This window comes from Dendropsophus ebraccatus, chromosome 15 (assembly GCF_027789765.1).
Source record: "Dendropsophus ebraccatus isolate aDenEbr1 chromosome 15, aDenEbr1.pat, whole genome shotgun sequence".
Taxonomy (NCBI): domain Eukaryota; kingdom Metazoa; phylum Chordata; class Amphibia; order Anura; family Hylidae; genus Dendropsophus; species Dendropsophus ebraccatus.
In genome coordinates, this window is record NC_091468.1 from 40,201,005 (window position 1) to 40,219,442 (window position 18,438).

General features: G+C 44.5%; 1 protein-coding gene across 1 annotated transcript in view; it reads left to right on the plus strand.

The window, feature by feature from the left end:
• The window catches only part of SLC24A3 (solute carrier family 24 member 3), a 271,916-nt gene that overhangs the window by 198,775 nt on the left and 54,703 nt on the right, over positions 1-18,438 (plus strand). Inside the window, exons 5-6 of the mRNA XM_069954804.1 lie at positions 1,015-1,099; positions 4,663-4,766. Coding sequence (XP_069810905.1) covers positions 1,015-1,099; positions 4,663-4,766 — 189 coding nt within the window. The remainder of the gene's footprint in view (positions 1-1,014; positions 1,100-4,662; positions 4,767-18,438) is intronic.

The window sequence follows — 18,438 nt, forward strand, 5'->3', positions numbered from 1 at the left end:
CTTACAAATCTGCTGTTTAAAAGTTATTTTTTTAGGACAATATCTGCATCACCTGCCGAACAGAACCCAGGACAGATCTTGGATTAAAAGCAGCTATCCGAAGGTACAAGTGGTTTGGGGTTGGCAGATTGTGGGTACAGAGTCGCTTTAAGGCTCAGCCAGAGAGGTTTATCTCTCTCAGAACATAGGGTCAGGCAGTTACTTTTCTTTATGCCCAACATCTATCACCACTGACATCAGGAGAGCCCCATACATTTTACCGATGGCCGAACCTGCTGTAAGTGGTCGGTACAGCCAGCAAAAATACTGTATATGGTGTGCGCAGGTGGGCAGAAACTGTATTGCAAAATGGCTTGTGAATGCTAGGCTGAGGGAGTGTTATTAGGAAATTTATAATCACTAATCACAAATTCCACTGAACATTATTAACCCCCCGCCCCCCTCCGTGGGCAACTAAGACACACAGCAGCTGATAAGTACTGGAAGACTTGAGATTTTTAATAGAAATAAATTACAAACTCTGGCACTTTCTGACACCAGTTGAATTGAAAGAAAAAAAATATTTGCTGGTGTTGCCCTTTAAGCACAACATGAACAGAGCCTTATATCTGTACACTCAAGACAGAAGGTTAAGTCCACAAAATATAATGTAAAAAACAAGCTTGTTGTCAGATAAACCCTAAAATTAATGTATGTAAATGTGACCTTATTCCATTGTGGCTCTCATTCCTATAAATGTGCTTTATTCTGTGTGTGTATGTGTATATATATATATATATATATATATATATATATATATATATATATACACACACACACACACACTCACTATATATATATATAACGTATATATACCGTGTGTGTATTTATAGATAGTTTTTAGAAGGATAATGCATCAGTTTTACTATCTAATCAGTTAACGTGTGATGGTTTATAAGGAAATGCGCAACCAAATTATCTTCTACGAATATGCAAGCTCCCTGCTTATATTCCACATCTCCCCTCTCTCTACAGAGATTACAGCTCAGTGAAGATGTGGCCGGCGCTACGTTCATGGCCGCTGGCAGCTCGGCTCCAGAACTGTTTACATCTGTAATAGGTTTGTGCTTATCTACTAACTTAAAGTAAATGTTCACTCTGAAACACTATTTTATATTTTATTTAAAGGGAATGTGTCAGGTCCGTACCAGGTACAGAGCTGCAGACACAGGTAGATAGGTGACAGATATGATGGCTTTGTCTTTACTGATGGCCTTTTGCAGAGTTAGAAATTTGCACAGAAGTGATGCTGAGCAGCAGCATGCATCCCCTTTTGTCTTGACTGATGGCATCAATGGCATCCATTGGATCAGTGGCTCAGTGCTGACCATTCCAGACAGTTTCTATTCATAAGGTTAATTCCCTACACATAGTCATGGGCTTTATCAGAAGTAAAATAAACACTACAAGCCATTCCTGCCATAAAACAATTGAGAGAACACATAACCACAATGTCAATTTATACCATTCTCTGTCTAATTGGAAAGAATTCTTCTCATTCGGTCCCATAAAACTCATTCTGAAGAGATGGAGCCGGGTGAGTGAGAGCATGCATAAATGTTCCAAAATATCATTATGCACACAATTGAAAATAAACACATTTGCCTTTTGGAACTTCTATTGTATATCGGATTTGTCCTTTGTCTGGGAACTTTCTTAGGAATGTGATTAAAAGCAGACTTGTTAAATGGAAAGTAAACCATATTTTATAGATCGCTGGTATGGTATTTTATACCTAGAATGGGGACAAATAGGACAAGAGACAACAGCGATAAGACGTTCTGAGCAAAATTCTGACCAAATTCTATAAAAGCTGCTGAAGCCGAATGTATCCTGTCTGTTTTGTATCATGAACTTTCACCAGAAACAAGCCCTTTAAAAATGAGGCCACTAGACTAATGAATGGTCATCAATGTAGTAGAGAATGGGGCTTTTCTTAGAGAGTGGCTGTAAGGGCCCATTCACACTACGGAATCGGCGATGAAACTCGGAACCCCCCGCCCGCGGACTCCTGTCTGCTGTTAATTCTTTGAGCAGAGAGCCGCAAAGAGCAGAGGCACACACGACCTCCCATTGAAAGAGATGGCAGGCGAGATTCGGCGGAATTTCGTCGCCGATTCCGTAGTGTAAATGGGCCCTAAAGATTGATATATATATACTTTTATGGTAAATGTTCCAGGATAACTTATAAATCTCTGCTCATTCTGGGCTAAATAGTCAAGTGGCGGGTTTTCGCCTTTATTGCTTACTTGGATACTCAAAGGACAATTCCAGTGCAAATGGTTTTTGCTGTAATTAGAAAACTTTTACAAAGTTGTATAACTTTGTATTATTCTTCAATCACCCTTTCCCTATGCCCCCCCCCCCCTGGCACCACCACCATCCCCAGGGAGGTGTAATAAATTCGTACTTACCTCATTTCTGTCGACTGCAGAATCTTCTGATGGCACCATATTGTTTCCATGACATCAGTAGTAGAGGGAGGCCGGCCTAAGTAGCATTTCCTTAGCTAGGCCAGCCCATTCTGCTATAAGTTTAGATGACTCAGCTTGCTCAGCTCAGATTGGCTGAGCAAGCTGTCAGTCATCTGACACTCTCCAGCCCCCTCTAAAACATTGTCAGGTGACTGACAGTTTGCACAGCTTCAGTTGGCTGAGCGAGCTGTCAGTCATCTAATGCAATCCAGCAGAAGAAGCAGGAAGTGCCAAAGAAAATAAGAGCTTAGAGGATCCTCAAGAAGGAGGAAATTCAAACGGAGATGGTGTCAGGAGGGATGGTAAGTATAAAAAAATAAGTTTGTGTTTGTTTTTTTAATCGCCAGAGTTGTCCTTTAAATCCCTCCTAGTAAAATGAATGTTAGATTTCCCGTAGTCCTATTGACCTCACTTTTTTCTTTTCTCCAAGTGATAAAAAGCTTCAGCATTATTTACTACTCAAGGCACGTGGAAAGTGTTTCCAGCAAATATTTTCTCATGATCTGTAAAGAGGGAAGTTGGCAGCTCTGACGGGCACCAACAACTATTTTGTTTGCGAAAGATACAGACTGACCAGAGGTTGGCATTACGCTTCCTGGAATGCTGTTCTACAGGCCTAGAAAATGATGGTCGTTTATATGTGCATAGAAATAACGATGCTAGGTGGCGTTCAGGTCACAAAAACGTATGCCAATACATTGGTCCTCTACGGCTGTATCCATATTTTCCGGGCAGCCATAACGTTTAGAAATAAGCAAATAGCTCAAATAAACAAAGCGGCGCCCTTAGTTTGAGCTGCGCTCTGCTCATCAAGCCGTTGGCCTTTCAGCAATGCTCTGTCCTTGACGGTGTCGGGGAAAAGCTGGATCCAATCCTGGGAAACTGGGAGAAGTTTTCCAGGATTGGATCCAGCTTTTCCTGGCATCCTAGGAGGAGTGGCAGGAAGTGGAGCAGCGCTGAAAACCGGTGGCTTGATGAGCGGAGCATGGATGAAATAAATCGCTTTGCTTCGTTTAGATGAGCGATTCGCTCATCTCTAATAGCAATGCATCCATCTTTTCCAGCCAGTGGAATTCAACAACCTAGTGATCAGGATCAGGGTCGGCAGAACTTGATGTAAATTCGCTCATCTCTAATCATGACATATTGTGGACATCTAAAGTCAGCTGCCAGATTTCAAACGGCGGAAACTTTTGTGTCCATTGCTTTAAACAAGGACTTCAAAGGACTTCCTTCAAAGAAGAACCCTTTAACTGCAGTCTGTCCTAAATCTTCAGATTTTTTTTGTTTGCTAAGGATTTAGGTGGAGTATATGCAGTTCAAGTTACAAACAAATAAGGCTATGTTCCCAAAATGTCTTTTTAGTCGAAAAAAAATGCTGTTTTTTTTAATAATGTCCGTTAATAATGGTCATGACCACAATCATTATTAACAGACTCCATTATAAAAAAAAAATGCCAGTTTTTTTGTGGGAACATAGCCTAATGCCTTATTCACACGTTCAGTAAAGTTGTCAGTAATTGTGGATCCGTAATCACAGGTCAACTTAGAGCACATTGATGTATATTGGGCTATTCACACATTCCGTGTTCGTTTTGATCCATAATCCATAATCTGTTTCATAAAAAAGGACATGTCCTAGTGCGGATTGTGATTGAGGTACGGATTACCAATAGAAGTCTATGGGATCTGTAATTTTTACGGATGTCACATCCGTGATGTCCGTAAAAAACACGGATCAAATCTGTGCAAACTAGTACTATTCACATTTTACAGAAATGGATGCAAATACAGATGATTTTCCACGGATCATGGAGAAAAAAATAGTGAGAGGTTTTGTGGCCCACTGCATGTGTGAATGAGGCCTGAAGACTAAATAACTGAAGAAATCCAACAGCATCCAATGTAATGAAGCAATCTTTGTTTAATGCATAAACAGGAGCTTTGAACCACTGTGCTGTAGGCTTGGCAAAGACCCGTATGGGTCAAGACATTGCCCTCCTGGTTATGCAATAAACAAAGTTTGTTTCATTACATTGGATGATGTTGGATTTCTTCAGTTTCTTCAGTTCAAATGGAAGGTTCATCCCTGACGATATCACTCCCAATGATTTGTGGCCTTACATACTAACCATAATCCTTCTTGCAGGAGTGTTCATCACTAAGGGAGATGTGGGAGTTGGAACCATCGTTGGTTCGGCTGTATTCAACATCCTATGTATAATTGGAGTCTGTGGCTTATTTGCGGGACAGGTAAGGCCTTATAGACAGTGACAAATATTTTAGTCTGTCATTGAAATTCGTATTTTATACTTTTAAATGGTAATTATTTTTTCAAATTTGTAAATTTACTTGCTGTACTTAACTGTTAAAAGGGTGGGCCATTTTATAGAAAAATAGTTCAATGTACAGTATTAGGCCATGTCCACATGGCGTAAGACACCGGCCGTTCTGTGACCCGGCAGGTCACGGAACGGCCGGTGTCAGAGAAGAGCATCCCAGTACCGGCCGGATGATCTTCACTGCTGCTGAATTTGGATACGGGCACATCAGTGTGCGGCCGCATGCAAATTCCCCGCTGCACACAATGGAGTGTGCGGCCATGCAAATTGGCAACAACGGCCGTAGTAATAAGTGTAGTAAGTGTACTCACTGCACACTCCCTGTGTACCTCATATAGCTAAAATCAGACTCCCCTCCTCCAGACTGTGCTGTCCTGCTCTGTGGTGATTCTGTCCATAAGATGGCCTACATGGAGGAGCATGTGACCATGCCCTGCCCCCAGTGTCCTCCATAGCATATATAGGATCAGTGGCGGACACTAAGTGATGGGGCATGGTCACATGTTTCTCCACCTCAGCCATCTTATGGACAGACTCCAGAGCAGCACAGCCTGGAGGAGGGGAGTCTTATTTTAGCTCTATGAGGTACACAGGAAGCTGTTGTCAGTATATACAGTGAGTACACCTACTAATGCTGTGTGCTGAACTATTTTACCATAAAGTAGCCAACCCCTGCAAATACAAATAGTTTGTGACAACTGCATTAACATTACTGCTTGAGCTTTAGTTTCTACCGGATGTAAAAGTGTCAGGCAAGCCATTGTCTCATTAAAAATAAAGGGAAATTTAGATTTGAAAGGGATTTTTTGTCTCGTTACTTTGCCTAAATTATTGAACTCAATTAATTGTGCAGCACATCACTTAAGTATTACTAAATGCATCGACTGCTTTTTTCCATGGCATTTCTGAAAACCAATGTAAGAAAAAATAATTGTATCCAAGGAGATTTGTTTTTTATAGTTAGTATGGTTAGATGACTGCAGGAATCAGACTGGTTGTTGTAAGGGGTTGGGGTACAACTTTAACCAATCCCTTATAAAACTGGCTTTTCACAATATATTATATATAGCTAAAAGGCAGATCAGTGAAGAGTGGAGCTTCACCCTTTCACGACCTGGGGTCATTGATGCCTCCATGGCTACCATCGTGGCTCTGCAATCACTTCGCAGAACCCTGATGGACATCGGCAGATAATTCTCCCTCTGTAGAGGGAGAATTCTCTGTCAGGAGCCCTATAGATGCTGCAGTCGTGCTGACCGCAGTAGATGCTGCGGTCGAGCTGAACGCTGTATCCATAGGGTTGCGGCTAGGGATGGTCCGAACCCTCCGAGGTTCGGGTTCGTATGAACCCGAACGCTCGGCATTAGATTCCCGCCGTCTGCCCGCTCCGTGGAGTGGGCAGATACAGCAGGTGGACCGCCTGGAAAACTGGGATACAGCCTATGGCTATGGCTGAATCCCAGTTTTCCAGGTGGTCCTCCCGCTGGATCCGCCTGCTGCACGGAGCGGGCAGACAGCGGGAATGATTACCGAGAGTTCGGGTTCGTACGAACCTGAACCGAACTCTGTTCGGACCATCCCTAGTTCCAGCAGGTCCCCTGCTGGCAGGAGTAGGTTAAAGGGTTACTCCGGAGAAAACGATTGTTTTCAAATCAGAACATTAGACAGATTGGTAAATGACCTTAAGAGTACAAACCCACACAGCGTATACACAGCAGATACGCAACAAATACGCAGCAGATTTGTTGGTACAGATTTGATGCTGTGTTCAGTTATTTAGATCTAATCTGCTGCGTATTTGCTGCGTGTTTGCTGCGTATCGCAGCAGTAAATACGCTGCTTATACGGTGTGTGGGTTTATACCTTAAAAGCATATCTTTCAGTACTTATCATGTATACCCTGGCTGGGGGAAGTTGTGTAGCTGTTTCCAATCCGACACAGTGCTCTCTGCTGCCACCTCTGTCCGTGTCAGGAACTGTCCAGAGCAGGAGAGATTTGCTGTGGGGATTTGCTACTGCAGAGAGCACTAAATCAGACTTGAAAAAACTGCATAACTACCTCCAGTCCTGATAAATACTGGATTTTTAAATGGAAGAAACTTACAAATCCGTTCTTCTATGTTGATTTCCCACTATATGTGAATGAGGCTTAACTAAAAAAGAATATGGGATGCCACACTCCGTTTCTGATGGATTCTGTATGAATCTCTATGTGCATGTCCATAAAGTGAAACGCTGTAAAGTATAATGAATATAATACAGATTATATGTTAGTGATCCGTGTAAGGGTTTCCAATATACTCAGTGGTACAATAAATGTTCTTAATAGTTTCCGGCTATGAACAGGGATGATTTTTTTGCCTCTCACATCCATCAATAAGTGTCACTTACTTTTAATAGGCTGAATGTGTTGCGGCTTTCATGTTTTTTTCATTCATTGTTGTGCTTCTTTTTCATTCCCAGTCTTTTTTATGTCCTTTAATCTTTGGTTGCTTTCTATGCCATTTTCATATTTCACATCTAAGGCCACAAGTCTTTGAAAGCCGCAATGCATTTTTATAAAAAAAAAATCCTCTCCGTCGTGTCAGGGTCTCGGCTTGTTCTTTAATTCTGACCTATATATTTTCTTTTCTGTTATTGGAGGAAAAAGAAGATAAATGAATCCCTTGTTACTTGTAATGACGATTAAGAGTTCTTTTCTCCAATTAATGTGGATTATTACATTTAGGAGCTAGTTATGTGCCATCAGTCCTATAAGCAGCTAGCCAAACCCATTTATGTTGTGTTTTATCACAATTTCCATAATCCTGGCGCAACGCTAGTAGTTGTTGAAGAAATTATCAATTTTACAGCCCTTTAGCGATTGTCTTAAAGGGATTATCCAGGTAAAATTTATTTATGGTCTGTTGTCAGGATAGCTAACATCTCACAGTCTGTGGTGCTGGTATACACAGTGAAACAGAGCAGACAGCTCCATACATCCTTTAGTGGCCAAACAGGGTAACTGCAGCTCAGCCTGTCAGTTAAGTGCTCGCTTGCTCCTCGTTCATTGCTCGCTGCTGGTGCTATTACACGCTCTGACAGAGAGTGGGTAAGTTCGGTGGTGGACTGTGGGCAGCTGCGGGGGGTGGGGATAGAAAATAACCAATAGGAAATAGTTGTTGTCTCCTTATACTCGGAGCGACAGCAGCAGATCTGCAGCGGAGCTATCTTAGTCATTTGTCTTTCAACATGTTGATGCTGATCGTTGCCTTCTATCACACAAAGTGATTATTGGCCATAATTGCCGATAATCGGCCAAATGTGGCCAATAATCGCTTTGTATAATAGAGCCTTTAATTAATTTTGTCCCCTTAAAGGGTAATCAACTGGTTTCAAAAAGTTATATAAATTTGTATTTTACTTAGATTTAAAAATCTTCAATCTTCCAGTACTTATCAGCTGCTGTATGTCCTGCAGGAAGTGGTGAATTCTTTCCAGTTTGACACAGTGCTCTCTGCTGCTACCTCTGTCCATGACAGGAACTGTCCAGAGCAGTATTAAATTCTAATAGAAAACCTACTGTTTTTGACAGTTCCTGTACTAAAAGACTTGAGATTTTTAAATAGAATTACAATTACAAATCTATATAACTTTCTGATACCAGTTAATTAGCCAGAAAATGTACTGTATTCCTCTGGAGTACCCCTTTAAACCCTATTTACTATGTTTTTTTTTACCAAATGCCCTCCTTGTGTTATTTTACCATAAAATAAAGAAAAGCAATAAATGTCAATACATATATATATATGTGTGTATATATATATATATATATATATATATATATACAGTGGTGCCTTGGATTACGAGCATATTTCTTTCCAGGACCTTGCTTGTAATGGAAATCCACTCTTAAACCAAAGCAAATTTTCCCATAAGGAATATTTCCCATAAGGAATCATTGAAATGCAGACAAATGGTTCCACACCCCAAAAATAATGATTTTTTTATTCTGAATAACAGGTAAAACAAACAATTATAAAGCTGGTTATGTCATATTATAAGGTATTGTACAGAAGAACACTCAGCATGTGGAGTATAATGTATAGTAAGTGCATAATAATGAAAAAACAGCAGCAGTTTGTAGATACAGGATGGAACTGCAGATCCCCATAATGCAGTAGCGTAGTACAACAGGCTAGAGAAGCAGGGCTGCTGTCAGAGGTCTGTTTGGTTACATGACAGCAGTGGGGAAGGGAGGGTGTTCAGCATGGACTGACCAGGAAGTGGGAATCACAGAGCTGTGCAGGAGGACAGTGACAGAAACTCTATACAGCAGTGTGAATGGCTCAGTGTAAGTGCAGGCAGATTATAGCAGCAGTGTGTATAGCTGAGTGTGAGTGCAGGCAGATTACAGCAGCAGTGTGTGTAGCTGAGTGTGAGTGTAGGCACATTATAGCAGGAATTGAGAGGATAGGAAACACAAGGGCTGACAGAGACTGCAGGGAGCATGAAAGAATGAGCAGGGCAGATGTGGGCACATAAATGCAGCACTCTCTGTCCGGGTGGGAGAGGGGTTACAGCTATGAAGAGATTACCCCCACAGTCCTGTGCCCTGATGTAAGCCACAGCCTGAAGTGGATCTGCCATGATTGGGAAGGTAAGGGACACTTCCTGGGTCAGAGTACAGGGCTGTAGACTACGCTATGAAGACCATGTCCCTCCCCCACTCCCCTCCCACCCAGTACAGGGAGCTCTTAAACTAAAGCAATGTTCTTAAACAAAGTTACAATTTTGAAAAACTGTGAGATCTTCTTGCAAAACACTCTCAATCCAAGTTACTCTTAAACCAAGGTACCACTGTATGTATAATTTTTTTTTAATAGAAGCCAAATTAATGACTGTAAATAATACTAAACATAAGCATTGGATACTAAATAAGTTAGTAATTTTGCTCACAATAATGGCAAATCATTTCATGTATCATTCAGCAATCTTCATCCGAATTTCATGAAAAATGAATTTAATATGCCTCTAGAATTGTTTATAGGAGAGATTAAGCGTTATTTATTTATTTCGTTCACCGTTCAGTGCTTCCATAAGGCTATCTTTCATGAGGCCTAATCTTTTAAGCTTTAATTTCACTGACAGAAAGTAAATCAGACTTTTACCGTCACTGTCCTCCGGTTGTGTGATTACATTTTAGAGGGTTTTTTTGTTTTTTTTATTCAGGCCGTAGCTTTATTTGTAAAACAAAACACATGGATATAAATATGAGAATTTAGTACGATTTCACACGGGTGATGAGGGTGGTATATTTTAGTGTGTCGTAATAAATTTTGATGTATCAGGTGAAGGCACGCAAATAATGTTTTTACTGTATTGGCAACCAGTTCTCCAAGGGTTACATTGAGCACAGTTGTGAAAGAGTCGGAAGGAGCTGCGATGAAGGTTATGCTACACACAGTGGCTTATCTACCATAGAGGCAGGTAAGGCAGCTGCTCTGGGGCCCAGGGAAGGAAGATAAGAGCCACTCTGTGTCCTTCTGCTTAACCCCTTATGTACTGCAGTGTGTAAGTAACCCAAAGTTCATTTACATGCTGCATTACAAAAAAGGGTAAAAAGTAGAAGACAAGGAGACATCTACTTCACTGCTCTGATATACCTTGACTAGAGATGAGCGAACCGGGTTCGGGTTCGAGTCGATTTGAACCCGAACGTTCGGTATTTGATTAGCTTGGGGCTGCTGAACTTGGATAAAGCTCTAAGGTTTTCTGGAAAACATGGATACAGCTAATGACTATATCCATGATTTCCACATAGCCTTAGGGCTTTATCCAAGTTTAGCAGCCACCGCTAATCAAATGCCGAAAGTTCGGGTTCGGATCGACTCGAGCATGCTCGAGGTTCGCTCATCTTTAACCTTGACCTCTGTTCTCCGGAGCTCCTGTAGAGGTCAGGGGTTATCAGTGCATGAGCAGTAAAGCAGAGATCTCCTTGTCTTCTGTTTTTAATCCTTTTTTGTGTTGCTGAATGTAAGTGAGGTTTGGGTCACTTACAAACTTCAGTACATAAGTGGTTAAGCAGAAGGTAGTCTGCTCCTGCACTTATGTAACCTAAGTCATTGGTTCTCTACTCTGCCAGTCACTCTTGTGGCTGCTTCTGGCAACACTACTAATTTAGGGGGGAAAAAGATGTTGATAGGTATTTCTTGTTTGTAATTTGTAATGAATCATCTAAGTTTTTGGAAGCTGATGCATCATGTACTTATCAGCTGCTGTATATCCTGCAGGAGTTGGTATATTCTTTCCAGTCTTACACAGTGCTCTCTGTTGCCACCTCTGTCCATGTCAGGAACTGTCCAGAGCAGGAGAGGTTTTCTATGGGGATTTGCTACTGCGCTGGGCACTTCCTGTCATGGACAGAGGTGGCAGCAGAGAGCACTGTATCAGACTGAAAGGAATACTCCACTTTCTACACCACATACTGGCTGCTGACAAAGTTGTATGCAGCTCTAAGGAGTCCAGGAAAACATGTTTCCCAGGACTCCCTAGGGCTACATCCACCTTCCTCACCAGTAATCAAATGCTGAACTGTCTGACTAGAAATGCGCTCATCTCATTATTGCTTCAGCTATTTTCACAAGTGCATTAAAACCTTCTTTCCAAGCGCTTTATCTCTACTAATAAATCATATTGGTGACACTCACTAAGTGAACCTATAGAATTATATCCAGCTGATTTATTATACATGTTATTTAGAAAACCAGCACCAGGACCGACTCCATGGGGATCTATATCCTTCCATCTCTAGCTGCAGACAGGATGCTGTTTGACACAGTTTTCAAAGCAATTACATGATTATTCCATGTTGTCTGCTGAAAGAACAATGGTAGCGGCCAGGGTGCTAATGACATGCATAATTGTTATTAGCTCATTGGTTTTGCTAGAAAATACTGGTTACCTCAAAATTGTAAGACTGCTAAGGGTGTACTCTAAATATAATTAGTCATGGCAGTGCTCTATATGCTGAATATCTATTATGGATCAAATAGGGTCATCGCTGTAAATTTCTGACATGATTTACGCCTAGCATTCGTAAATCATAGTAAATAAGGGGCTGGAGGAGACTCAGTAAGAATGAATAGAGCCGGGGGTCATGTGCTATAGCTGTTCACCTAATATGTAGGAAAATAGGATTCTTGTCACACCCCTTCCCCGCCCTCCAGCTGCTGATTGACAGTTGACTGCCTATACACAGCAGCTGGTGGGTGGAGTTTTATGCTTCTCATGAATATCCAGGACTACTGAGCTCATGCACGTAATAGAGAGGACTACTTATTGTCCATGTTATTCAGGAGGATATCTCTGGATCAGCTGCACAGAACAATGTAAGTGATACATCATTCTGTTCAGCTTCTCTGTCACTACTTTATGCCACCCTTAGATAGAATGGCCTAAACCTACTGACAGAGTCTCTTTAAAGTGAATAGACCCACCACAATATATATTGGCATCCCTTTTTTTACATACACCTACAATGCATTGCTTTACACTGAATGAACCCATAGGCTATCCCTAGTGGTGTCTGTGTCCAAATTATCAAGTCAAAAATAGCGCCCCCTATAGAGAAATATTGAGAAATGACGGTAGTTTTGCTATGAAGTTATACTGTGTATGTCCCTGGTGAAATGCCTAGGTATATTAAAGAGCATTACTGAGTTTTCTGGTTTGATAAAGGATAAATGATTGTCACTAAGAACAAGTGAGGATTATTGTATAAGAAATCTTTCCAGGTACAGTTGTGGATTTATTGCCCCTCCTGGCGTAGCTCACAGCCACACGCTCTGCTTAAGGAAAGCTGACAGATGCTGATGCTTGTCTCAAGTTTTGGTTCTCGCCACTTTTGCTATGTAAATACTTTTACTTCTGTTCCTGTTCTGGATTAATGGTTGTTAGCAGCAGCAGACATTTGTGTGCACGTTCCCGTCTTTCTCCATGGATGTGGGATACTATCATATTGCATGTTTATCCTGGGAACCATGGGGCAATTCTCATTTGTTTTGCTTTGCCCTGAACAAAAAGGTGTAGGCAATTATTTTGCCATTCCTGACACCCCTATTTGTTTTCCTTGCTAGGAGATGGTATGTCGTAACTGGCGGATTTCTAGTTTTTGTAACTTTTTTTTGCAATTAAATGAATTATCTAAACATGCGGATCTCCTGGTTGACTTTGTGCAATGTCTAAAAATATTTGCATTTCTACATAATAATAAAACAGTGCCTACAGAAGGGTGGGGGCGAGGAAGAGCAGGAATGGGAGAAGCAGGGTTTAAGGACTAGTCACTAAGAGAGACAAAATGGCGGACACAGACAGTGCACCCTAAGCTCAGCCCCGCCCACTGACTCTACCTACTTGTCACCCTAGGCTAAACCCTAGGGCAGCAACTGGGCGGCGGTCCCTGTACTGGCCTGGTGGGGCACAAAGACAAGACAGACAGACAAAACACAATAAAGAGTAGTCAACAGTCCGGGTCACAACAATCGGGCAGCACAGTACAAAATCACAATCCAAAAGCAAGGTCAATAAACAGGCAGTATGGTCAGGGGCAGGCAGCAAGCAGGAATGGTCAGAAACACAGGCAAAGGGGTCAGAATAAACAGAGCAAGAGAACCAGAACCAGGCAGAGACAAGCTCAATATCCGGCACTAGAGTGAGCCTCAGCCAAACACTTATAGGGAACAAGGAGACAGTTCCAGCCTCCTATTGGACAAGGCTCCTGGTTCCAAACAGAATCACCTGCGGATCAGAACTGGCAGCAGTGTAACTCCTAAATAGCCAGAGCACAAAGCAGACGGGTGGGACTGAACACAATACTAGAAATAGGCCAGTGTTCAGACAGGGTTCAGGTTACTGCACAAGACATACAAAACACTGAATATCAGCGCCATCTCAGCCGCGCAGCACGAGCTGAGGGGCGCACGGAGTTCATCCCAGGCACATTCATGACACAGGGTCATAAACTCTCATGGTGTTCAGAGTTTGCTGTTACACAAGGGCCCTAGCACACACCTCCCTCTACCTGTCCACTCCCATCTATGTACCGTAGATTGCTGCATAACCACAGGATCTTAACATGATTGTGTAAACATACAGTATTGCACCACAGAGGAGGAGGACTGATGGAAACTAGTCTATGTGACAGAAAGGAACAGAGTAGTGCATATGAGGAAGGGGACTATAGGGAGTGTATCTGAGAGAGACGAGGGGCAGAGGGAGCAGTGCATGTGCGGTGGGGGGGGACAGGGAGCAGTGCATGTAAGAGTGGGCACTGCATGTGAGAGGGGGCTGAGGAACCAGTACATGTGAGGGGGGCAGAGAGAACAATGCATATGAGAGGGGGCAGAGGAAGCAGTGCATGTGTGATCTACCCCCGGGGTGATATTACATTGGAGGAGCGGCCGGTCACTTGCCAGACTCCACGCCGGAGGTGGTTGGCGGAGATACAGCCGGACCTTGTAGTGTTACTTTGTGACGCCAGTAACGGGAAGGTACGCAGGTGTGATGGCACGCCTGCTTTTATTTTACAAGGCCGGTTGTACCTGTTTCCCCTGTGGTCAGTGTCCTGCCGGGTTGCTACGGGGTCCCTTGGGTTAGAGTAATCACGGATGGCCAGAGTGGTGTAGTGACCCTCCCAGACTATTGAAACCGCCACCCACAGAAAGGGGAGGTGTCCCAAGGTTGTGGTGTGTGCTATGTTGGTGGAAAGCGAAAGATCACAGAGTCTCTTAACTTAAATAAGCTTATTTTTACTAGGAAGATACATGCTTGAAGCAAGGGTACACGATTATGAGGTTTCTCTTTATAAAGCACTTGGTAATACACTTGACAATAGTTCCAGACAAATACTTGGCGATACAGAAACCGAATCTGTAGTAGGATGCAGTGTAGGATAACAGTTGTGGCGACTGAGCAGTGTACTGAGTGATACAAAGAAGCAGAATAGCAGAGAGGAGGATGCTGTGAGAGTCCCAACCCAGGTAGTACTGTGCTCTGCTGGGATGTTGGAGGATGAAGTAGAATACTTAGAAGAAGAAGAAGAAGAAGAAGAACACCTGTGCCTGTGTATTGACCTTGAATAGTCTTCACACCACCTTATGCCCACTAGACTCGCTGAACCTTCCTAGAGGGTGACACAGGCCTTGTTACCTGGGATGAGCGGAATGCTGAGGGTTCCCTGAGAAGAAACTGTTAGCTGTGCATTGTCTTGCTTCTTACCCATGTGGGGTTCTAGCTAAGTCTGAACTTGAGTAGTACGGGGACCTGGCAGAGAGCCAGGGCCAAGATAGGACCACTGTGGAGACCTATCTAGCTTGTACCCTTCTTCCACAATGTCCAACATGAAAGACCTTCACACTTCCTCCACCCATGTAACTAACGTGCCCTGTGAGTGGGTGAAGAGGGCAAAAAAAGAAATAAGGAGAGGGCTGATAGGACAAAGACACAATAACACTTTACATCCTTTAGCTGTGCAGCTTCCAAATACACATCTAACACAGTGACATCTAGTGGCGAAACTTTAGGACTTCTTTCATCACCACGCAAGTACAATAAGTACAGACTTTTACGAAGGGTGTATAAACCAGTAACATCTGTGGTAGGACACCACACATGTGAGAGGAGGAAGAGGGAGCAGTACATGTGAGAGGGGGCAGAGGGAGCAGTGCATGTGAGAGGGGGCAGAGGGAGCAGTACATGTGAGAAGGGGGCAGAGGGAGCACTGCATGTGAGAGGAGGCAGAGGGAGCAGTGCATATGAGAGGGGGCAGTGGGAGCAGTGCATGTGAGAGGGGGCAGAGGGAGCAGTACATGTGAGAGGGGGGCAGAGGGAGCACTGCATGTTAGAGGAGGCAGAGGGAGCACTGCATATGAGAGGGGACAGAGGGAGCAGTACATGTGAGAGGGGGCAGAGGGAGCAGTACATGTGAGAGGGAGCAGAGGGAGCACTGCATATGTGAGGGGGCAGAGGGAGCACTGCATGTTAGAGGAGGCAGAGGGAGCACTGCATGTTAGAGGAGTCAGAGGGAGCACTGCATATGAGAGGGGGCAGAGGAAGCAGTACATGAGAGAGGGGGCAGAGGGAGCACTGCATGTTAGAAGAGGCAGAGGGAGCACTGCATATAAGAGGGGGCAGAGGGAGCAGTGCATGTTAGAGGAGGCAGAGGGAGCAGTACATGTGAGAGGGGCAGAGGGAGCAATGCATGTTAGAGGAGGCAGAGGGACCAGTGCATGTAAGAGGGGGCAGAGGGAGCAGTGCATGTGAGAGGAGGGCAGACGGAGCAATGCATGTGAGGAGGAGGGAAAGAGAGAGAAGTGCATGTGAGAGGGGGCAGAGGGAGCACTGCATGTTAGAGGAGGCAGAGGGAGCAATGCATGTGAGAGGGGGCAGAGGGAGCACTGCATGTTAGAGGAGGCAAAGGGAGCAGTGCATGTGAGGGGGCAGAGGGAGCACTGCATGTTAGAGGAGGCAGAGGGAGCAATGCATGTGATAGGGGACAGAGGGAGCAGTGCATGTGAGGGGGGGCAGAGGGAGCAGTGCATGTGAGAGGAGGGCAGAGGGAGCAGTGCATGTTAGAGGAGGCAGAGGGAGCAATGCATGTGATAGGGGACAGAGGGAGCAGTGCATGTGAGAGCCAGGGCCAAGATAGGACCACTGTGGAGACCTATCTAGCTTGTACCCTTCTTCTACAATGTCCAACATGAAAGACCTTCACACTTCCTCCACCCATGTAACTAACGTGCCCTGTGAGTGGGTGAAGAGTGCAAAAAAAGAAATAAGGAGAGGGCTGATAGGACAAAGACACAATAACACTTTACATCCTTTAGCTGTGCAGCTTCCAAATACACATCTAACACAGTGACATCTAGTGGCGAAACTTTAGGACTTCTTTCATCACCACGCAAGTACAATAAGTACAGACTTTTACGAAGGGTGTATAAACCAGTAACATCCGTGGTAGGACACCACACATGTGAGAGGAGGAAGAGGGAGCAGTACATGTGAGAGGGGGCAGAGGGAGCAGTGCATGTGAGAGGGGGCAGAGGGAGCAGTACATGTGAGAAGGGGGCAGAGGGAGCACTGCATGTGAGAGGAGGCAGAGGGAGCAGTGCATATGAGAGGGGGCAGAGGGAGCAGTGCATGTGAGAGGGGGCAGAGGGAGCAGTACATGTGAGAGGGGGGCAGAGGGAGCACTGCATGTTAGAGGAGGCAGAGGGAGCACTGCATATGAGAGGGGACAGAGGGAGCAGTACATGTGAGAGGGGGCAGAGGGAGCAGTACATGTGAGAGGGAGCAGAGGGAGCACTGCATATGTGAGGGGGCAGAGGGAGCACTGCATGTTAGAGGAGGCAGAGGGAGCACTGCATGTTAGAGGAGTCAGAGGGAGCACTGCATATGAGAGGGGGCAGAGGAAGCAGTACATGAGAGAGGGGGCAGAGGGAGCACTGCATGTTAGAAGAGGCAGAGGGAGCACTGCATATAAGAGGGGGCAGAGGGAGCAGTGCATGTTAGAGGAGGCAGAGGGAGCAGTACATGTGAGAGGGGCAGAGGGAGCAATGCATGTTAGAGGAGGCAGAGGGACCAGTGCATGTAAGAGGGGGCAGAGGGAGCAGTGCATGTGAGAGGAGGGCAGAGGGAGCAATGCATGTGAGGAGGAGGGAAAGAGAGAGAAGTGCATGTGAGAGGGGGCAGAGGGAGCACTGCATGTTAGAGGAGGCAGAGGGAGCAATGCATGTGAGAGGGGGCAGAGGGAGCACTGCATGTTAGAGGAGGCAAAGGGAGCAGTGCATGTGAGAGGGGCAGAGGGAGCACTGCATGTTAGAGGAGGCAGAGGGAGCAATGCATGTGATAGGGGACAGAGGGAGCAGTGCATGTGAGGGGGGGCAGAGGGAGCAGTGCATGTGAGAGGAGGGCAGAGGGAGCAGTGCATGTTAGAGGAGGCAGAGGGAGCAATGCATGTGATAGGGGACAGAGGGAGCAGTGCATGTGAGAGGGGGCAGAGAAAGCAGTGCATGTGAGGAGGAGTGACAGTGAGAGCAGTGCATGTGATAGGGGGCAGAGGGAGTAGTACATGAGAGGAGGAGGGACGGAGAGAGAAGTGCACGTGAGCAGCGCCATATTAACAGTTGCTGCCCTAGGCACCTAACCAGAAGACGCCCCTGAAGACGTAGGTCTTGCTCAGCCAACCAGTGCACGGCCCAGCCCCAGTAACTGATTGGCTGGGCGGGACCTACGGGAGCTGGGAGCCTCAGATGCTGCCAGAGCGCTGACCAGGTAAAGGATGCTCCAGGAAGGAGGCAGGTGAAGGGGTCGGCATTGACATACTGACAGCAGGAGGACAATCGTGCTGCGAGTATGTATTCTCATTAAAAATTTAAGTTTGAGATCCGCAGCCGATTTTGCTTTGAAAAAATAAATTCTGAATCTACATTTTCTAGCCATGTATCCAGTCTTCAGGTACATGCTTGTGTAGATAAAGCAGAACTGAATGTGTCAGCCCTTCTTCTATGTACCATAGTATTTCACTGAATTGACATAATTGAGTG